This window comes from Stegastes partitus, unplaced genomic scaffold (genome assembly GCF_000690725.1).
Source record: "Stegastes partitus isolate 25-593 unplaced genomic scaffold, Stegastes_partitus-1.0.2 Scaffold1302, whole genome shotgun sequence".
NCBI classification, from domain to species: domain Eukaryota; kingdom Metazoa; phylum Chordata; class Actinopteri; family Pomacentridae; genus Stegastes; species Stegastes partitus.
Genome location: NW_007579033.1, coordinates 26,044 through 47,637, shown reverse-complemented (window position 1 = coordinate 47,637; position 21,594 = coordinate 26,044). Strand labels below are relative to the sequence as shown.

Sequence of the window (21,594 nt, the reverse complement as noted above, 5' to 3'; positions counted from 1 at the left end):
TTGCAGCAGAGGTGTAGATGTCATGTGTCTCATATCTGCAGACACCTTATGTAAATTAATCCTAAAAAAACATGCTAGTATATTCCACCATGAGTCCAAGACTCTGAAAGCACTGCATTTTACAACTGTCCTGCACAATCACAATCAACCGTGCTCCTTTTGATCACTGCATTAATCGGTTTCCTAATTCTCTGTGAAGCAACTTGAATAACAAAACCAATGCATGGCAACACATCACCAGGAAATGAATGGTCTCGCTGTGTTCTGGTACAACTAACCAAAAACAGCTATAAAAACTGAGTGCTCAAGTCTGCCACAGATCAGTATGTGTGAACCAAACGTTAGCAGCAGTTCAGACTGAAAACTGCGAGGCAATATGTTGGTGGAGGGGTGAAGCTTCAGGTAAGACAAATAGGATCCAGGAAATTGTGTTGGAGTAACAGACCCACGAGTCTGAAGATTTATTAGACGCCAACACACTACACAGAGATTTCTAACACTCTAAAACAGGGTTTGACTCGTTGAAAAGCTAGAATGTAGACAAACCACAGAAACGCAGTGCTCATATTACAAAGTAATCCACTAGGAATGAACATTTGCACACATGTAATCAGACAACACAGGCCCTTCACGGATGACACTGTTTTGTGTTCTGGCGAAAGTTGAGTTAGGTTTAACATTTTTGTCGGATGACCTTTTTTGGCAGAGCTGCCTGTGAAGTTAATGATCTGGCTTCATTCAAATTAATGAGGGGTGTGCTTCTATTGCATGCTGTTCGGCTGCACTATAAACACAGCCTTAGATCCTCCCTGTCTGGTGAAGAATTCATAGTTATGGAAGTCTGAGCAGAGACGATTAAGTGTCAGTTGAGTACATTCTCTGACTTGACAAAACTGATTTTTTTGTGTTGTGCTCTATTTAAAAGGCCTACACAATTAAGTCACACGTGTACTTCTGTGCACCTACGGCAGCTTTGCACGTTGGGCCTGAGGATAGAATGTTGAGACTAGAGCACAGAGGTTGGTTGAGAATAAAGAAACACATTACAGAAGTTAAGAAAGACTCTTAGAAGTCATTACCTCTTCAGTAACAAACATCCAACTCTATCCAGTGAGTGCCCCACAAACCTCCTGCTTAACGTAATTGTCATTATGAGAAATGACATTAAAATTTACCTGGATGTAACTTAATCTCTGCATATAGCTCACTGTCACTCTGCATTATATGGTTAAAAAAAAGAAAGCTACAGTGAGGAACATAAAACATTACAAGGCCTTATCTCACATACACACATGTCCAGCACAACAAAAGACATCAATGGGTAAAATCTGTTGTTCTATTAATCAAGATTTCCACAGGTACCTACGACAGGACTCCTGTTATCGGTTTGATTTGGCTACAATTGGAACTTTAGAGAACTTCTCTGAGCCACATGAGACATTAAACAGCTATGACATTTAAATAAACGGAGTGCATCATCACATCTCTAATTGTAGTCTTTCCTCTTACTACTATGTTCTGTATCCACACAGAAAAAAGGACGACCTGTTTCCTCATATTTACACTTGATGCACTTGCTGGACAGATAAAGATAAATGGGGAGCAGGTCTCTTTGTGAATGTTTAACGTCTGTCCTGGAGTCATGTTTCCCCTTTAAAGGTCAGAGCCCCTGTGCTGACTGACTGACTGACTGACTGATCAGAGACGAGAGGCTGAAGAGGGATTCAAGACAGCCAGGTCTGCCATTCAACCTCTTCAACTCCACTCTTCTTCCTTCTTCATTTCCTCTTTCCCTAAGCCTTTTTATCTCTCACTTATTAGTTTTTTGTCCTACTTGTGCTTATTCTTTGCCACTTTTCAGTCTGATTTTAGCCTCATCTACACCTCTCTCACTCCCTCCACTCTCTCAGTTATACATCATCCTCTCCTCCAGCCTCTTCCCATCGCTCTCCCTCCCCCTCTCTCTCTGAGTCACTTGCTCTTTGCCAAGTACCGATTCAGTAGCTCACATTGTCACCACGACCGCTGATCACTCTGGCAAATAATTCACAGTCTTCCCGTGTGCTTCCGTGCACACACGCACACACACAAAACACACACTCAGCCAATCAATGCGAACAACTGAATACGCAGCAATCGATTTCAGTTTAGTGAGCTGGCGGAGTCATGCGCATACTGTCTGGCATTCAGAAACATCAAACAACAGGAGCTCGGGATGATCCCTGTTCACATTAAACTGCATCGATCCACAGTAACCTTACCTTTTGACCATCTGTGGATTGTACAGATAGATCTTCATAAAGTGCTTCTCCTTGGCATGGTAACCATAAAAAGGCCTGCAAGACAAGAAAAAGAGCACACAGAATGTAATCAACATGCAAACCTTGATCATTCATCATAAGGATTTCAGTGAATTTTAATCGGGGTATGAAATCCCGTGTGAAAACACAGTATCCATTTTAGGCACAGCTCAGATGAACTGTGTCGGTAAGACCAACAGTCATGAATCACTTACATGCCAGAGACCAGGACCACCTTGAAGACGTGCTGGACGTTGGAGGAGGGGTTTCCCATGGCAACATTGAGGGCCCTGTCGATGCTGAAGGCCACCTGCCGCAGGTATCGTTCTGGTTTCTGCGCATAGCCATCGTATGGCACGTAGATGTAAGGGAACACACCGTGGAGGTGGAGACATGTCTTCTGGCCTGAAACACAAAAACAAACAAAAAAAATACAATAACATTAAACACCATACCTACAATTTTATCAAATGTTGACACTGTGGACCCCAAAATGCTACCGGCGGGTTGGAAAGGCAGTTATTTAAAAAAATAAAAATAAAAATCCCCCAAATCACACCATTTATCAAAACCAGACACTGTAAGACAGAGAGAATTGTTGTGTTTTCAACTTTCCGACAGTCCTTGAACTATTCACTACTACTCCTCTGAACCTGAACCAAATCCAAGCTTATAATGTTGATATTTCATTGATAACACTGTATTCAACATGTCCCATTTAAAACTTCAACAAAAACAGGTTGCTTGGACTAACCAGATTCTGTAAAAAAGAAAAAAAGAAAAGAAATCAATTCTGCATGCCTCGATGCAACTGTGAAGCAATTAATGACTCAGCTGCAACAAACAGTCATGAGACAAAAATTCAGGGCCTTTTCAGCTAAAATGCAGGCTGTGTGAGCAGATAGGAGACAAGTATGGAAACAATTTAAAAATGTATGATGCAAAACATCTATAGTATGTAGAGTCACCTTTTCATTACAGTATTGGTAACAGCTGTTGTCTCGTGTTGCACAGGCTGACTCCAGGTTTTTCGACTTTTGCATAATAAATAATCAAAGATATTTAACTTCAGTTTTGTTTTGTTTTTTAAACTTATGTCAAGACATTTCTGAGTTCTCTCTACTGCTAGTGATGGTTGTGCTCTTTCCATAGAGGTGCAGGACTTTATATTGCAGTGAAAAATGAGCCCCCTGTGTGCTTGGAGTTCAGAGAGTTAAAAACTTTTTAGAGCAGGAACATTTTGTCCAACTGCACATGATTCCACATGTCAACATTTAGGTAGGTATTTGATTAGATTTTTGCTTAAAGTGTCCCTAAATCATAATACATGCCAGTATCGGGGCAATATGAACCAACCCACTCTACTCATACATATTTCCCAGCATGCAGTGGCACAGTCACTGTTGAATATATACATAAGCTGTGCAGCTGTAGCCTTTGATGTGACTTCTTCCACAGAGACTATTAAATCTAGTGACAGGCTGCAATTGAGATGGATGGAGTGTGCTGAGGGTCCAGTAAACAGTTTTTTTTTAACCCCAATACACTTTCTGACTGCCCACTGCAAGACAACACAGATGGATGAGTGCAACAAAAAAAAGCCTGTAATGTCGTGATTCATGACAGCCACGCACACAGTGCAAATGCAACCCATTAGCTAAATAACTGAACAAAAACTGGGAGGAGGAGCATTGGTGGTGGTGGTTGTTGTGGGTGGAGTAGAACTGGGGGCGATTGAGGTCTTGAGTGATGTTAAGCGAGGTCAGGCGATGCGGAGAGAGGCAGATACAGTATTTATAACAGGGGCAGTGTGGCATCGCACCACTCCCAGACAGACACGCACTCTGCTGCTGCTGAAGAGTCATCTGAGGTGAACTGTGCTGCAGACACCACGCTCCGATTCATTCTCTTCCTGCCATTATCGGGCCGGGCCAGAGCTTTTATCTGCGCCTTGCTGTCGGGAGCCTGCACCGTGTTTAGTCAGGTTACATAAAGTATAATAACAGCAGTGTAAAAAAAATAAAAAATTAAGACATCAAAGGCAAAGGTGCCCAAGTTCATCCACATCTGAGCCTCTCACTCTGCTTATCTCGCACCAGTGACAGGCTGACAGACAGTTGGACAGGAGGAGGCAGTGTTGAGCGGGAGCTTGACTCCTGCCCAGACGTGTCTGCACATGCCCAGAGACATGCCTGCCTTCCCAACCATCATGACCGGTGGTAGAGCTTCAGGAGAGGAAAGGGATGTGGGGGGAGGAGGAAGGGGGAGGAGGTTCTGGCTCTGTTCCTCTACCTCATACACAACGCACACACATGCATACATCCACAGCTTGCCAAGTCGCCATCCTTATGCCACGGTGTGACAGATGCTGCGTGCGATGCGATGCCGCAGTCCCCTAGGCACCATTGTTGAGATTGTTGGATCCAAAAGTGCAGCCTCCAAAAGAGGAGGAAAAATTCCCAGAATCTTTCTGCACAACGATACATGTGACTGCTTCCAAACAGGAGGGGAGGGTGATGCAAGATGGGACGTGGTGTTGAAAGACAATGAGATCCTCAGAACATGCCTCGTGTAAGCCTGAATCAGACTTCTACTGTACATCAGTGCACCGCTGCTGCTACAAAGATTTAGGGAACAGCATGTGCTGGAGCTCACAGGCAGAGCGTCCCCCGTGGAAAGAGGCAGGTTTCTGTGTGAGGAAAACCAGCCGCACCAGATTACCACCGTGAGATAAAAGGGGAAGTTTCTGCCTTGTTAACTTGAACATTATGTTCAGCTAAATGAGGACTGCGTTATAAAATATTCAACCTCACTAAAACTGTAACACCACTTTATGAACAAAGTCTCTGAAGTCCACAGTAGTCAAATGAGGTTGTACTACATGACAAGTTGTGCCTAATCAAAAACAATGTAAGGATATACTGCTGTTTTCCTTTTTATATATCACCTTTGGATGTGTAAAAATATGGTAGAAACATTTCACTTTGCCGGCTTTTTGCGCACCATTTTTCTGCTCAGGAGCCAATAGATGTATCTCACTGTCAGCTCAATTTGCTCTTAAGGACCAGAGCTATTGATGTGTTTACTGTCACTCTTGTAATCCCTCACTGTTTGCTGTTACAGCGATTAGTGCTGGAACAATTAAGGGATTAATCAATTAGATGATCAACAGAACACAGGCAGCTTACTTGACAATCAAATGACCATGAAAGTGATTTTAAAAGCAGAAGATCTTGATTCTTGTCTTGAACATTACTGTAACTTTTTACTGGTGGTCTTAAAAAAAACAAAAACAAAAAAACATTGTAAAGAGCATTTTTCACTGTTTTCTGAAGTTAATAAATACAATAATCATCAGAAAATCTTTTGCTGCAAACCTAATGGCGATTTCAACCTCATGTACACGTTTTGTTGAGTCCTTTTCGAGATCGAGCCAATATATTGATCAGCAGAAATAAGCCAATCACAGATAGTCAGGTGTGGCTGGACAGATCAATACTGCAGTATGTAACACTGTAAATCTTGTTGTATTTCGCATTTACTCAAGTGATATACAGAAATACAGAGAGATTTCACTCCCACTGATAGGCTTAATCAGCACTGTGAATTTGTTTGGCATGGGCTTCGATGTAACTGAGGTCTGATCAGTCCAGGAAAAGGTCTCCCCTTGTTTCAAGAATTTTGCTTGGGATTAATATATGTAAAAGTCACACACATCAGCTTTCAACAAAGGTCAACAGTAACCAGTGAATCAACCAGAGTCTGCCAGAGGTTTTGTCTGTTGTCTGGGCTTCAGTCGATGTGAATAGGAGATGAAGCATATATCTGTGTACAAAATTTCTGAAGGCATTCGTCAGAAGCAAGTCAAACCTCACAGATTTCACGGATTACTGTGCTGTAATGAGTTGTCATACTTCACATCTTTCATAAAACGCATTTTGCAACTGCATTTTTCTGGGTGCATAATCATAAATCTTGCATGCAGTTAGTCACATGAAATATTTTCCTTTTGTGAAATGCTCTGGTCGTTCTCAGAAATAAAATGCGTAACAGATGCATACTTTAAGCGTGAGAGGCAGATAAATTGGGGGGGGGGGAACCCTGAACGGGTTAATCAAATAAACAAACAACGGATTAATCGCTAATGAAAACGCAGAATGGTAGCTGGTGAATTGCAGACAGACAGTGGGATCAGTAAGCCTTGGTCTAGTCTGCAATCTGTATTTGTGTGTCTCTGCTGAACATGGCCAAGGTGTGTGTAGCTGCTCTGCGAGTCACACAAAGGCTGGCAGCCTCTCCGGCGGTGAGGGAGCGGTGAAGCCGGCATGCGTCTGTCTGTCCTCAGTCTGCCGAGTCAACATGGAGTCCCTCTCTCTCTCTATCGTTCTCTCTCTCACACATTACAAGCAGCCAATGCCGGCTTCTGCTGCAGTTGCTAGGCAACGGTGCCGGCAAAGCAAAAGCCCCTGACGGACAGCGGGAGAGATAAACAAGTGATTCTTTCCACCCAGCTGGTCAGACCACAGAAAGAGAGATGGAGGGAGAAGGACTGTCTGAGAAAGCAGGACAGAACGAAAGAGAAGAAGAGCAGAAAGAGAGGAAAAATTACACAGAGAGGTGCTGGTCTGCACAAGAGAGAAAACAGGGAGGGGAGAAAAGACAGAGGAATAAAATGAAAACAGGAGATGAGTAAGAAAGACAGAGTGTGCATATGTTTTGGTGTGAGAGTGTTCAGACAAGTGAAAGCAGCAGCAGCGTGAAAAGACCTGGATGTCATGTTTTAGAAGAAATCTGCAGCTTTCATCTGAATGCCTCATTATTGTGCTGGAGTCAAACATAGGTCTGAGCAATTAACCAAGATCTTTATGACACTGTCAGGATGATCATATATACGTTGTGTTGATTAAATTCCTCCAGACTTACTGCATCCTCATTAAAGTATCTTTTTAATGCAGCAGAAAGGACGACAACTGAAGTCAAAGTACCAGTCAATCACTGTCAGCCACTCTGCAAATCACTTTATAACCAGGATGCACTGAATCCAATTGCGTGAGCTCAGAGCGTGACCTGGCCTGTGCAAATGAGGCAATATTATATACCACACATCATGAGGAATTACTGTAGTACTTAAAGCTAAGTTGAGGGACCAACATGACACAAAAACAGCCCCGACTATGTAGTGGAATGGTATGATTTATTTTATTTTTTTTAAATTTGTCTTCTATAATCAGTGAGAACAGAGAAAAGGAGCTCTGTTAGTCCACAAAGAGGAAAATTCTACCAAGCTGCTATGTGACCTGTTTCCTCCCAAGGCTGCTCCTAAATTCTTGGCCCTGGCTTTTGTAGATACAGGCCTCAAAAAACAAGGAAGTACAGTGTGCAGTTTGAAGTGGCGCTTGGAAGAGTTTTGCGAGTGAATGAACCGGGAGTTCTCATTACAGGCAACATACATGCCAGTATATAATGAAAGGAAGCCTGTGGAATGGTTATACCAGGCCAATGTCTGATCTGCTTCATGTGATTAATACTAGGACCAACAGCAATTCATAGAATTTAGAATTGGCCACTTTTTCCTGCAGCTTGTTCCTGTGAAACACAACAGCAGCTGTTTTCTGTCAGTGGACACTTAATTCCTCTAATTCAAATCAGTGTGTCTTCATTCTGCTCAGTGCAGAGAGGGGTCAATCGCCAATCTCTTGAGCTCTGTGCATTATTGTTTACTTAACTAAATGTCAGACAATTGGTAACAAATACTGGTGACAGATTTAAGATGACATATTAGCTGACATGTCAAAAATCCGAAAAGTATACAACTTACAATGATATTAAGAGAAAAATGTTTGTCTTAAACACCCATATTATGTACATTTACAGGTTCCTAACTATATTTTAGGGGTATACTAGGAACGTTTCTGTGCTTTATTGTAAAAGAAAAAATAATGTCTTCTTATACTGTAAATTGCCGCAGCACTTCTTCTCATCCTTTGTCTGATATACTCAGTTTTAGCTGTTTTCTCTGAAAGGCCGCCCTCCTGAAAAGCCCAGTCTGCTCTGATTGGTCAACTGGCCCAATAAAGGGGGGCCAAGATTGGTTACGTACCGTAACTACGGATTAATGACTGTGGGTACAGAGGTGTAGGACCAGCAGAAGTGGTTATAGCAAGGAAAATTGTCACAAGGAGGCTAATTTTTCTAATATTAGCCACCAAGCAGGCATTAAAGAAAATATGTGATTAAAAATGTGTGGTAAACTTTGGGCTTATGTGCACCAAAAAAAGCTCTAACACACTACAGAAACACATAAAAGACAAAATCCATCATCAAAATTGCTGATTAGCTCTATATTGACTGTCTTTTAATTAAACAAATAATTATTTTTGCTCTGCTGTTTCCCAACCACGTGTAATTCCCTGCTTTCCTGGTGGCAGATTTGTGAATGAGGGCTGCAGGGAGGGAGGAGCTGTGGCAGCTTTGGGGCCTTATCTCTGGGGGAGGAGCGCCAAGACAGAGGAGGTTCACTCCGCCAAGGGCCTCCCCCCTAAATCTCTTCTCATCCCAGCCTCCACTTCCTCATGATAATCGGCAGTGCAGCTCTGTGACTCAGCACCTGGCACAGCATCACCACATCACCGCTGGGTCAGTGAAGCAGTCAGCCAGCAGCTCAGCTACAAAACCAGCCAGTAAGAGACTCTGTCGGACAGCAGATCAGCCAATAAGACAGCTGTTAACCTGTTGTTAGCTTGCTGGGCCACAGATAGACAGATGTGCAGCTCTGACCAATCCAACAAAATAAAAACACAAAAGTGGTGCACAGTGGAAAAGTTGTAATATGCACAAAAGAGAGGACAAACAATGCATATAAACAAGCAGAGCAAGTAAGATAAGAATGCTAAAACGCTTTCCAAGTACGTCCTTGATGGCTGTGTAACACGAATACATCAACTTGCACAACAAGCTATTAGTTGACAAACAGATGATGAATCTCCAACAAATTTTCTACGTAATTAATGAAATATCAAAACCCTTGACAGTTATAGCTTCTAAAATGTGGAGATAATCTGCATTTAAATCAATGGAAATTGATATCTTTTTGTTTTGGACTGACACTCAGACAAGACGGCGCCTTGGATCCTGAGAGATTGTAATTCATCAATTCATCACCAGTTTGTGACATTTCACAGGGCTCACATTCTGAAATATATATACTATACAATTAATTATATGCAATTAATCTATTCATCAAAAAATACTTGGGAGATGAATCGGTTTGGCTGCAGCCTTAGCTGAATCAATGGCAGATTTTGCCCAATTTAATTTTCAATTAAAGGGATGTTGTTAAATAATTCTAGTGTTTACTGAAGCATTTCTGAAGCGTTTTTGACATCCTTCACTTATTAAACAGATATACCTCCATTTGTAATAATGTTGTAATCAACACTATCTCCACAAGAAAGCGAGATTTGTACATTCAAAACACAAAAATACCCTTTTTTACATGTTGTAAATTTAACTAATCTAATATAACTCACATATTTTAGAACTAAAATTATTCGTTCATTGACAAAAAAAAAAATCAAAATTATAACCAAAACTCTGCGATTTTGATCAATTAATTGTCATTTCTCTAAGACAAACTGTCAACATTCCCTAGTTTCTGCTGTCCCTTTGTTTTCGCTGGCATACTTGGTTAAGCATACAGTAATCTTGACAAGCAGGCTATTCGACTCACACAAATCTGCTACAAGCAACAACCGTGGATCTCTTAAGTTGCTTTTTTAAATTAACAATTAGGCTGCTAGTGTAACTATTGTAACTACTGAATAAAAACAGGCACCTGCTTCCCGCATGCTTTCCCCTCGACATATCAGAAGTTTTGATGTTATTTTTGAATCCTGATAAAGAAACCTGACTGACAGCGGTGCCTGACAATAACAGGAGGCAGTGTGGATGCTTTAGCGAGGCTTATGTGCTGCTGAACAGCTTGGTCTGTTCTGAATTGAGAGGAAAGCCTGCCAACTTAAACTAGCTCTTTAATGAAGTAGTAGCTGTCTACGATGTGAGTGATGCATGTCCTACACAGCTTAAAACAACAATCTGTGCTCCACTATGGCTTTTTAATGACATCGAATGCTCTGTTTAAGGAGTTTGTAGTCCAGTAGTATACTTCAGTAACGTAAACAGGATACATGCTCTGAAAAAAAAAAAAAAGATTTCCATCAACCATCAGTCAAACTGGTAACTTTTTCCTTGGCAAAAAAAAATAAGTCTCTTTACGCTGTCTAACACTTTGCCCAGTAACCAGCCACAAATGAAAGCTTCAGTTCCGCTTTGACAGTCTGACTTATTATTGGGAAAACTGTCACATTTCCTGGTAAATATTAGAATCTGTCGGTGACGGTGCTGAAGGACAAAAAGGTGATTTTCCGTCCCTGCTCTGGAGCTGGTAAAATATGCAAATATACAGAGCCAATTTGCAGAACTTGCTGATTTAGTTTAAGCAGCAAATCCTCCTCCCTGTTGCAAGTATTACTTCTCTGAGCTCATAATACATGAGTGCCTCCCGGAGCACAGAGGCAGAAAGAGAAGACCTCTATTTAACTAAGGTGGGCTAGCTGAGGACAAGTGCTGTTTTCCAGGAACACTCTCCTGCACAAACACACATTTGCAACTAAGAGTAGTCCAACAAAACCACTGTTTTATCTGAGATCTATACGCCGACATTGTAATCAAGATCTTGCATTCGGTGACGCCAGTTATCCTGATGGGCCAAAAAGACCATAAATACATGACTCGCTGGGTTCTACTTGTATGTAAAGTTAATTTTTTCCTTCATTACTTGTCAGTTTGGGGGTGCAGTTTGACTCTCACTGTAATCAGACAGACAGCTGCCACAGGGAGGGCTGGAACAAGATGTTAATAAAACCACTGTTGGTATTAATTAAAAAGGCCCAGGGAGAGCTGTGTGAAATCTAGGACTGAGCACTCCCACTGCCTGCAGAGAAAATGTCAGAATGGTAGAATATGCATTTGGGACTCGCATCTGTGATGATGGTGGTGGAAGAAGGAGGAAGTCTCCCTCACCCTTAAGAACTTTAATCAAGGTGCACTTGAGCAAAGACTTTAAGGTGGACCCAAACACTGTTATGCCCTTCAGCTAGGTGCCAAAGTGTCAATGTAAATGTACAGAACAAGGGTATGTGAGGTCACGCCGGCGAGAAAAATGGAAAATACGCACACTCGGTTTAAAGAGGTGGTGGAATAAAAGGCCAGTTAATCTGACACACACAAATACACACACACACACACACGCTGGCAAAGTCGGTCTGTAGCTCACTAGGCAGCCTGGCTGAACGCCAAACCGATGAAACAGAGTAAGTCGGTAAGGAAGAGGAGAGCAGCAGAGGCAGAGAGATGCAGACTGGGATGGAAAAGCCAGTCTGTGGTTAAAAAAAAAAAAAAAGTATTCCCATGTTTCATAAAACTAAATTTAATAGTGTTTTAAAGATTTCTTGTGGTATTTTTTACTCAAGGACAAAGAGAGTTTGCTGACTTGACAAGAGTCAGATAAGAAGACCGACTGCAAGATTTTAAGACAATTGCGCCCTGTTTACTTCTGCTATTTCAAGCATCTTGTATCCAGATGTGATTTTATACACTTTATTACACAACATACAGGCAAGATCACAAATCCAGTTTCGGCCAACTTGGATTTCCTGCTGAAAATACAAGTCAGAGTTGGACTAAAGTTGTGTGGTGAGAAAATGCAACAAGAACAATACGATAAGACTTTAGTTGCAACAGTAACAGTTTGGACAAAAAGCTACTAACAAGAGCCCCATAGATGAATTAGTCAACTGTAGCTTATTGCACATACTGTATCAACTTATGTGTGAAAGCACAGGACAGAAATGCTACAGTTGGTTTGAGATCATTTAAGAAAAACTGGGGCTGCATGACATAATTAGTCACAAACAAGGCACGTAAAAGCAGATTTTTTAACTACAATCTGTCTTGTTCAGTTTTAGAACATATCTAAGAGATCAGCAGCAAGTTTGTTTAGGCTTATATTGATGTTTAAAAAAAAAAAAAAAAAAAAGAAAGCATACATATTATACATATCAGCTACACATTAAAACCACAGACCGGTGAAGTGAGTAACATCGATCATCATGTTACAGTGCAATGTTCTGCTGAGAAACCTTTGGTCCTGGCATTCATGTGAATGCCCTTTTGACCACATACACCCCCCATGGCAACAGCACTCCCTGACGACAGCAGCCTCCCCCAGCAGGACAATGTGTCCTGCCACACTGCAAAACAAAAAAAAACCTTCAAGGACTTGAAGAACACAACAAAGAGCCTGAGGCTTTTACCCAGTCCCCAAACTCACCAGATCTCAATTCGTTTGTGCATATGGGATGTGCAGGGACAAGCCTGATCTAAGGAGGCTCCACTCTGCAAACCTAGAGGACCCAAAGGATTCTCTGCCAACATCCTAATGCCAGATGCCGCAGGACACCTCCAGAGGACCCGTGCACTTTTCCTGACATGTCAGATCTGTTTTTGCAGCACAAGAGCGATCTACACAATCATAAGCAGGTGGTTTGGATGTAGTGACTCATCGGTGTGTATATATGTTGTCATCACGTTCTGACTTTTCAAATATAAGCATCTGTATCTGCAGCAAATATACATTATTAATGGGAATAGATCAACAGCCATTCGTAAACTAACAGAAACACATGGCTAAAGTTTTGTTTTCATGGGCACTTGCTTACTATTGCAGCCACACATAATTCAGTCTTTGTAGTGATTGGGGATCTAACACCACTACAATACGTTGTGTCCTCGCTATGACAGAATCTGTTTAACTTACTGGAGCCTCTTTCTTTGACAGAAGGAGACAGGAGGTCGATTTTAGTGTCACTGCAGCTGCTGTTACCACGGGGCCAAAACGCTGTAAATGGCTGCTTGCAAAGATCACTCACTGATATAGCTGCACTTGGGAGGATCGTATATGTGTGTGTTGGAGAGATGGAGGCATTGACACCTTTAAAACTGAAGTGAGTCTGAGAAACCAGCTGCAGAGGTGGTTTAAACAATTGAATTTCAATCCTTCTCAAGAAAATACTGCTGGTAAGCTCTTGTGCATCAGACAGAGACACAACTAATAAAATCCAAAGGCCATAACAATGCCTTACACTGCAAAATATACCACCTGTTTTACTTTGTTTTGAGAATACTTTCCATCTAAGTCAGTGACTGCATTGTGAAAAAAAATGCTTCCTAACAGTATTGATTATTGTATTTAGTAAGAACAGGAAGGTTAGAGTGAGGTGGAAATCTGCCACAAGGCCAGATCTCAAGCCAAAAGGATGCTCTATTTAAATCTTTAGTTTTTTAAATTTTATTGGGAGCCTTTCGTGTTTAAGGGACAGCTTACGGTAAATACAGACAGTACAGACAGGGGGAAAGAGGCTTCTCTCTGTGTTGGTAATTACCACTGCAGTGACTCCTCATGTACTGCAGCTACATTAAAAGAAAAATACACCCCTAAACCCAATATGCTCTTCTAGGAACAATTCTTTCTCAGATATTGGCGGCGGTCTAGAAAACACATGCCTACGCAGGAAACACAAACAGCCGCCGCCCACGCAAAATTCTTAAGCCTGTCTGTGAAACTGGAAGCACTCTTGTGTTTTTTTGTGTGTTACCCTGCAAATGTATAAATATAGTCAATTCCACACAGAAATAACTGTTCTGTGTGACAGGAGCAGCCAATCAATAGCTCCTCTGCCAGGGTACCAGTGCTGGCACCAACCTTCCTGTTCACTGCCACTGTTCTAATGAGTTAATTGCTGGCAATGTGTGCAGTTATGTCCCTGTATGACGTTGGGGGTCATTCCAAATTGATTCCTGTACATGTTAGTGAAGCACAGCTCCCGTATTAACGTGCTTAAAGTAAGCTTTTGTATAAATTCACTGAGGAAAAGTGAAATGTCAGTTAGAAAAGCAGGGATATACACATGCACATGATGAGTAAGAGTGTGTGTGTCTGAGGAGGAGAGCAATAAGACTGCAATAAGAGGAAGGGGAGTGAGCAGAGGAGGGTGACAACCCTCTAAATCACAGTCTTTCTAATGGATTCACTCTCATCATCTGCTCCTTAAATTAACTGCTGGAGAGGACAGAGGGGATGGAATATACAGATGAGCAGTCAGCGAATGAATGAGAGTGGACGAGGACTTCATGCTCCCTGCCTCATAATTACACAGGCCTGCATTGTGTATTTTTTTTTTTTTTTTCCAGAGGCTTTGCAAGTCTGGCCAAATGGGGAACCCTACTCTTCTACAAGCAGAAAGATTAATAAATCTGTAAATTCATAAAATATATGAATAAACAATACATAAACAAGAGGGCTTATTTTCTAAATCACGATGACCGAAACAATCCACCTAAAGGAATACAGTCAAAATAACCAAAAAGGTCTAATATGAATAGTGTTGCTGGGATATGCATACTATACATCTACCTTTCAAATTGTTATTAAATGATCTCTGACAACTGTGTTCAAGTCTACATTTAAAAGAGAAACAACAGGCACTAAACACTTTTTGATTCTCTATATCCAGTGTTTCAACAACAAACCCTTAGAGCAGCATCAAACATGTACCTGCAGACCCTCACAGTTATGTAACTGCAGAAAGCACACAAGCCTGCAACATACATCCCAAAGGCTGAAAATCACACTCTGCTGCTGCATTGATGCATTGCATTCAGAACACCATTGCTTCATCTACTGCCTTCTTAAAAAACACAGCAGCAATGAGTGCAAAAGCCAGTGTACTCTTTACTAAAAGAGGAGCAAAAAATCAGGTAGAAAATGCCACATGTGCTTTACACTGACAACCCGTGGTTAATGTAAGTAAGTTTTAATGAAGAAAGGTCCGTTTGTTTTCATAGTACACATTTCCCACACGCTTAATGCATTAAGAAGAGCTGTAAAGCCAATTGAAATATCTTAGTTTATTTGACAGTGTGCGTCTTTAGACATAACATAAAAGGAAGAATCTTAGATCACGAATACAAAAGCCATGATGACAATCAGCCTCTAAAGGGCTTATTGAAATGCTCAGTGTGTGGCCACTCAAGTATTTAAATTCAAGTGGTCAGAAAAAAGGGAAGGCCTCTCAGATTTGACTGGTAATGATGGCTGGTGCTTTGCCAAAGCAAGAGTTAAGAGTGTTGTGTAGTTCAGGGGCAAATTCTGCTAAATTTGGCAGCACAATTGCCAGAAAGAAAGATTAAATGATGCATTATAATCTAAAGAATCTGGTCTGCTTTCATGGTAAAAGGGAAACAGTCAACTCCCTTTGTCATGAAAAACATTGTTGGAAACACCCAAAAACTGCTGCTTCTTAGAACTGTTCCAAATTATGTATGTTTGATTAATACCATGCCGAGTATGATTGTCCCTCTTCTTAACTCTTCGACCGTCACTACCTCATCATTCATACAACACCAATGTGGCTGCTGCTTTTCCTTTTGGAAGTATGAACAGGAGCACTCTTAACATAATTCTTTTGCCTTCTGTTTAACTGATTTTGGATATTTCATCTAACCAAATACCCAGCAAACACTCAATTTCATCATGAGACCACAGACATCTTTTAGTGGTAGTCATGTTTGACAAAGTGACAGACAGCAGAGTAATGCTGACCTCATATCCTCATCAGTGGTACACCTGGTACAGCTAGCTTTTACACCTGATGCACCAGAGTACACCTGATCTGGACCAAAGTCCACTTCTTACCAATGGACCTGTGAGCTCATTTTTGAGCTCAAAAGAACTGGAGAACAGAACAGAGCAGCAAGTGTGGAAATACCTCTAAATTGACTTTTCCATTAAGTCTAATGAAAATCACAGGTGGAAAGAAGAGCGTTTACAGAAATTGGAGAAATAGGGAATAATGTACAACAAAAGTTCCAGGGCAGCATCAAACTGATGCATCATAAACTCTTTGCTTGAACATACAAGGTACTGTAGCCTTTCTCCTGGTTTTACACATCTGCAACTCACCACTTTGACACATAAACACAGGACAAAAGAAATCCCTCTGTAATTCTCTCACACACAACATAAACTACAAAGTTTCAGGCTGACCACTTTGCTCTAAATAACAGTCTCTCATCCTCTGTACTCTTTCGCTCGTATAAACAGATCTGCTCTGAAGTGATTAAATGAGCCCATCAGTGATCCGGCTGGCCAGACATCACACAGAGCCTGATAAAACACCAACAATGGCATCTCACATTCACTGTGCTTAGGTATTAATGGGAGAATCCTCACAAATTCAGACCACCACACACCGGCCAATTCCTCCATAAACAATCAAACTGAACACTTCCTGCTGCTTCACATTAAAAGCTTGTTGCCAGCTGACCACTAGAATGCTTTGATCAAGAAGCTACAAAGGAAGCAGCTTCATGCCATCAATGAAAGCAATGGTGCAATGTCATTATTCAATGAAAAGTTCTGGACCTTTCAATTGTGTTGGATTGAGAGTTGGAAATGGATTTTAGGGCCTTCTTGGGCATACTGACAAAACAATTTCCCTTCAAGGTCAGTTTAGTAGTGGTCCAGGAACTTCATAATACATCATGTTACTCAGCAGTAAGAGTAGTTTGCAGGGTTTATAGAGATTTCTCAGTTTTCTCGTGATGTTTTAAATATTGCAAGCAAGAAAATGTAAAAGAAAAAGCAGCCACAGAGAACTGGATAGATGAAGCGCTCCAGGCAAAAGATGCTTACTGCAGTCTAGGCAAACCTAAGACACATACACTGCCTGCAATAAGGCACTTTTCCAATGCAACAATTTAATTTAATGCAAGTAATGCACCTTCCAGCAACAACCACAACTGGTCACTGATATTTCTCTTCCTGGGACTGAAAATAAACTCAATATATTCTGTGTGTCCACATAAATAAAGGATCCTTTCCTTATACTATAATCTCTGGATGGTTCCTATTTCGGCTGCATAATTATGACCTACAAACAAAGAATCTCCCAAAACAAATTTATGCTGTAGTAGAGGGAACTGCTATGACAGTGTCCAAGTCCAAAACTGGCCCTCTCTGGCTGTCTGGGCTTTGTTAACTGGACAAGTAAGTGGGCCCTCCCAACTGCTGTAAAGCCAGGCCTGTCCTGGCTGGATGCCTGAGCAACAAGCCAAAGGCTGAGGAGAGATGACGCAAGCTAGTCCCACACTAGCTGGAGAACTTCTTATTTTGCTCATGTGCACAGCGCTTCAGGCCAGCTTACAGAGCTGAAAATGCGTAAAGATGCCTTTTGTCAAATGGTTTCGTCAGTAGTATGCATACCAGCAAGAAACAGAACACAGGTACAAACCACTAATGTTTTATTCCCCATCTTGGAAAATCATATCTTTGGTTTAGAGCTGAAACTGCACAAAAAACTTTAGTCATGTCACTGCAGTTTAGACAAAGCAAGACCCAAACTGTGAGGTGCATTATTCCCCCAAGTTTCATTCAAATCTAATCACCTGTGCCTGAGATAACATTTATGATGGAGAAGTAGGTGAACGCCAACCAATCCATTGTCCTCCTGCCCCAGTTTTATGACAGGAAACAGAATCAGCTCCTTATTTTCCCTTAATGACCACTTTGTAGCCAGCATGTCCCTGTCGCTCAAACTGGGCCTGCTGGAGGAATCGGCGCTGATACGGCATGCCAGCTATCCCCAGACGTCTTCCTGGCCGAGGAGACAGACGGCACAGCAGAACCAGTCATCTGAGCAGACAGGTTGAGGCTGACCAGATGGTGACTTGGAAGGTGCTTCATGCCAGACCTTCGTTAAGCAGACAAAGCAAGGATACATCAATCTTTATAAATATGAACAAGGAAATTGAGGTTGGCTACAGTGTGATGTTGGCCAGCCTACGCTATGATTGTGCAGGCCGGCCTTCCTGCCGTTTGTTCTTGTTAAGATTCCTGTATGTCTGCCTGGCTGGTGAGAACGGGGCGCAGATGGAGCAGCAGACTCCACAGATCTGGACTGGGTCACAGATGAATTAAAAGCAAGATGGACAACTCGAGGGAAGTGATTTAAAGAACACAAAAGGCGAGAGGAAATTGGAGAAAAACGGGGCAATGAATTAAAGAGATGATTGCAAAAATGTATAACCTTTAACATCAAACCTCTCAATCTGTGACCTATAGCAATTGCAAATGACAGTCCAATCAAACCATGCTAATGAACCCCACTCCCACTTTATGACATGCTCTTTAACAGTGAACAGTGGATAACAGGATGGTGCTTCCCCACAAGTCTCGAGTCTCTTTGCAAAGGTGAAATCTCTTATTTCCTTGCATCCATTTCTTGCCTGTTAGACAAACAAACGCGGATGTTCATGTGACATCCCGGAGGCTGATTTGAATTGAGCCCTCTGGTAAATGTCATCCATCGTTCTCTTGGTCGCCCATCCATATCAAATGCTAAACAGGGGGGGAAAGCAATGAATAATACAAGATATAATGTCATTCTAAGACAAATATAATCAATAGTATGTAGTGGTTTTGAAAGAACTTTCTGTGTTGGAATCAAGTGCTTAAAATTTTAACGGATGCATGTTACCTTGCAGATCCTGTGCATTTGATCCAGTCATTATGTTCCAGCAAAGGGAAACAAACTGCTGTGCAGCATCTACATATTTTCTATTTTAAAATGCATAGTTTTTGCAAACAGAAATTGGATTGTGAGTTGAATCCTTGTGGCTTCAGGGTTTAAATCCCTGATCATACTCCAGGACGGACACGGTGGTGGACTGCATGTGGACCTGCCAGATTGGATTTGGTCTGTAGGGCCTGAGAGCTAACACTCTATGAAAACTTGGGGTGTGCGGACTATGTGTGGTTAATCTACAAGTATGAAGCTGGAAAAAAAAAGTTAAAACACCACATTCTGGGAAAAAAACGTTATTCAACTATTAAAGAAACAACTTGTACTAGAATTTAAAAGCAAGTCTCTTGAAATAACAGCCTTAATATTAAATCAGGATGACTTGTGCTTTAAAGCCAGCCACCGTGTTGTAGAAGAAGTTGTCATATCTTTTAAATCGGTTCAAAAATAAAACATTTTGCTTCAGCGAGGCAGATTAAGTAATCTGTCATTTGGGCAGACAGGCGCTGTGTTGTGTCGCTAGGGAGAATGTAAGACAAGGACTGTGGATCTGAAGAAGAGGTATGTGAGAAGATAAACTACAAACACTTGCACAGCATGTCCAATGAAGGGATCTGTCAGCTGTCTGAGGGCTGAGAGTCTTCAGAGAGAGCTGTGACGCAACAGGAACATGGTCCAAGCTGAGCTGGTCCACACCACATCCACTGTTACCAAGGCTACTATTCATCCTGTGTGAGTCAGATGTTCTCCACCTCAGTGAGGTCGACACACACAGCTGAATGCTGGAGGGAGGCACGGGACACTGTGACAGACAAATGGAAATGTGGGAGGCTGTCAACAAACTCCCACAGAGTAAAAACCCCATCTCCATGCACCAAAGTGCATCACTCACATTAATCACAATGGGGGGAGTGTGTATGGCGAGACATGACCTGCATGAGTAGCAGAGTGCTGCCTAATGAAAGCAGGCAGACAGACATCAGAGCTGTGCAGTTCACACTATAGATGGCAGCCAAACAGCACAAGGGGAAGCTTGTCCAAAACTCTGCAACGGGAAAAATGCATCCGTCATTCACAACGTGTTAACTGGATTTGTTTCTGTCCTGTGTGACACTTGGCACACATTACAACAGTGACAAACAATGGCCGAATGAAACGGCACAAAAAAGGGATAAATAAAGACACTGGATGTTTACTTGTAAACTGAGTCCACATTAACATTCACGAGAGGAATGCATTGCTTTCAAACAGCACTGAAAACAAACACCTGTGTGTCTTAAATAATGGTGCAATCGCCAGCTCTCAGCCCATCGAAAAAGAAGCTTATCATACCTTGGGTCTAATTTACAATGTTTTATCAATCATTTAAAAAGTGTGGCCTGTGAGATAGTTCTGGCAGCAAACTATGTAAAATATATCCAACACCTTCTTAATACACTGATGCTCAGCTGTCACTGCCGCTCACATAATAATTCATAAGCCTCCATCCACCACAGCATCAAGCTGTCGACCATGATGGATGCTACTGTTGTCACTACATCATTTTAGGGAGTGACAAGGTCAGAGAAAGTGTAACACCAAACATCCACACTGACAATATTCTACAAATTCCAAGGATCACTGGTTGATGATAGAACGTTTTTTTCCTGATATTTCTTTATGTTTAATAGGAAATTGAGTCACTTTTGCCTCTATTGGTCACTAAAATCATTAAAATGGAAACTGCGCCAGAAGAAAAGTAGTTGAATTTCTCACAAATCGCGTTAATAAGGTGCCACAAACCAACACAGAATTTGGGTAGGAATCTTCTCATTTACATTGTTTGCTCTTTAAATTGTCCTTTTTGACTAAACAGGCTTAAAATCTCACTGATCATCGAAATGATTGTGCTTTTTTCTTTGTCTGACATCTTTTTTTTAGTCCTGTCAGGGTCCCAGGATTGAGCAACTAGCTCAGAGAATGTAATGTTATTATTACAGACTGGAATAATGCTCAAAAATAATCCAAGTTAGAAGAACTACAAGACAATTTGGAGTGAATATTTACTATGCAAGAAGACCAATGTCTGTTTCAATTTGCTATTCCTGTGCAGACCCTTCCACAGTTTATTGACTGCCGAGGTGCCTTTCAGCAAGGCACTTCACAGTCTCCTTCTACCAGAGCTGAATGGTAGCTGACAGCAAAAGCCTGTGGCAGTGCTGAGTCCCACACGAACAAAAGCTAAATGAGTGAAGCGGGTCAGTGCTGAGAAAGAGCATACATGCTCAGTCAGTGTTGCTGGGATAAAAGAACAAGACGGTAAAAAAAAATCTGATCATGTCAAAGAGATCAAAGACTACATGTCTCCAGTCACCTGAGCAGCGGTCAGAGGAAGGGTAGAACCGATATGAAGCACTCACAATTAATACAGAGGTGAGAGGAGGAGAAAGGCGAGAACAAGGTGAAAAGAAACAGCTTCCTTGTGACTCAGGGATTTCCTGTGGGTCGTGAACCAAACGCTTATTAAACACAACTGGAGAATCCTAACAAACAATCCTACTGAGGCAGACATATCAACATCCAACGAGGGTTTACCAAATATGGCATCCTGAAAA

At 41.6% G+C, this 21,594-nt stretch overlaps 1 protein-coding gene across 1 annotated transcript in view; it reads right to left on the bottom strand.

Moving 5' to 3' along the window:
* rev3l (REV3 like, DNA directed polymerase zeta catalytic subunit) overlaps positions 1-21,594 on the bottom strand; it is a 90,846-nt gene that overhangs the window by 49,663 nt on the left and 19,589 nt on the right. Inside the window, exons 2-3 of the mRNA XM_008298289.1 lie at positions 2,516-2,705; positions 2,262-2,336 (exon numbers count right to left, since the gene is read on the bottom strand). Coding sequence (XP_008296511.1) covers positions 2,262-2,336; positions 2,516-2,705 — 265 coding nt within the window. The remainder of the gene's footprint in view (positions 1-2,261; positions 2,337-2,515; positions 2,706-21,594) is intronic.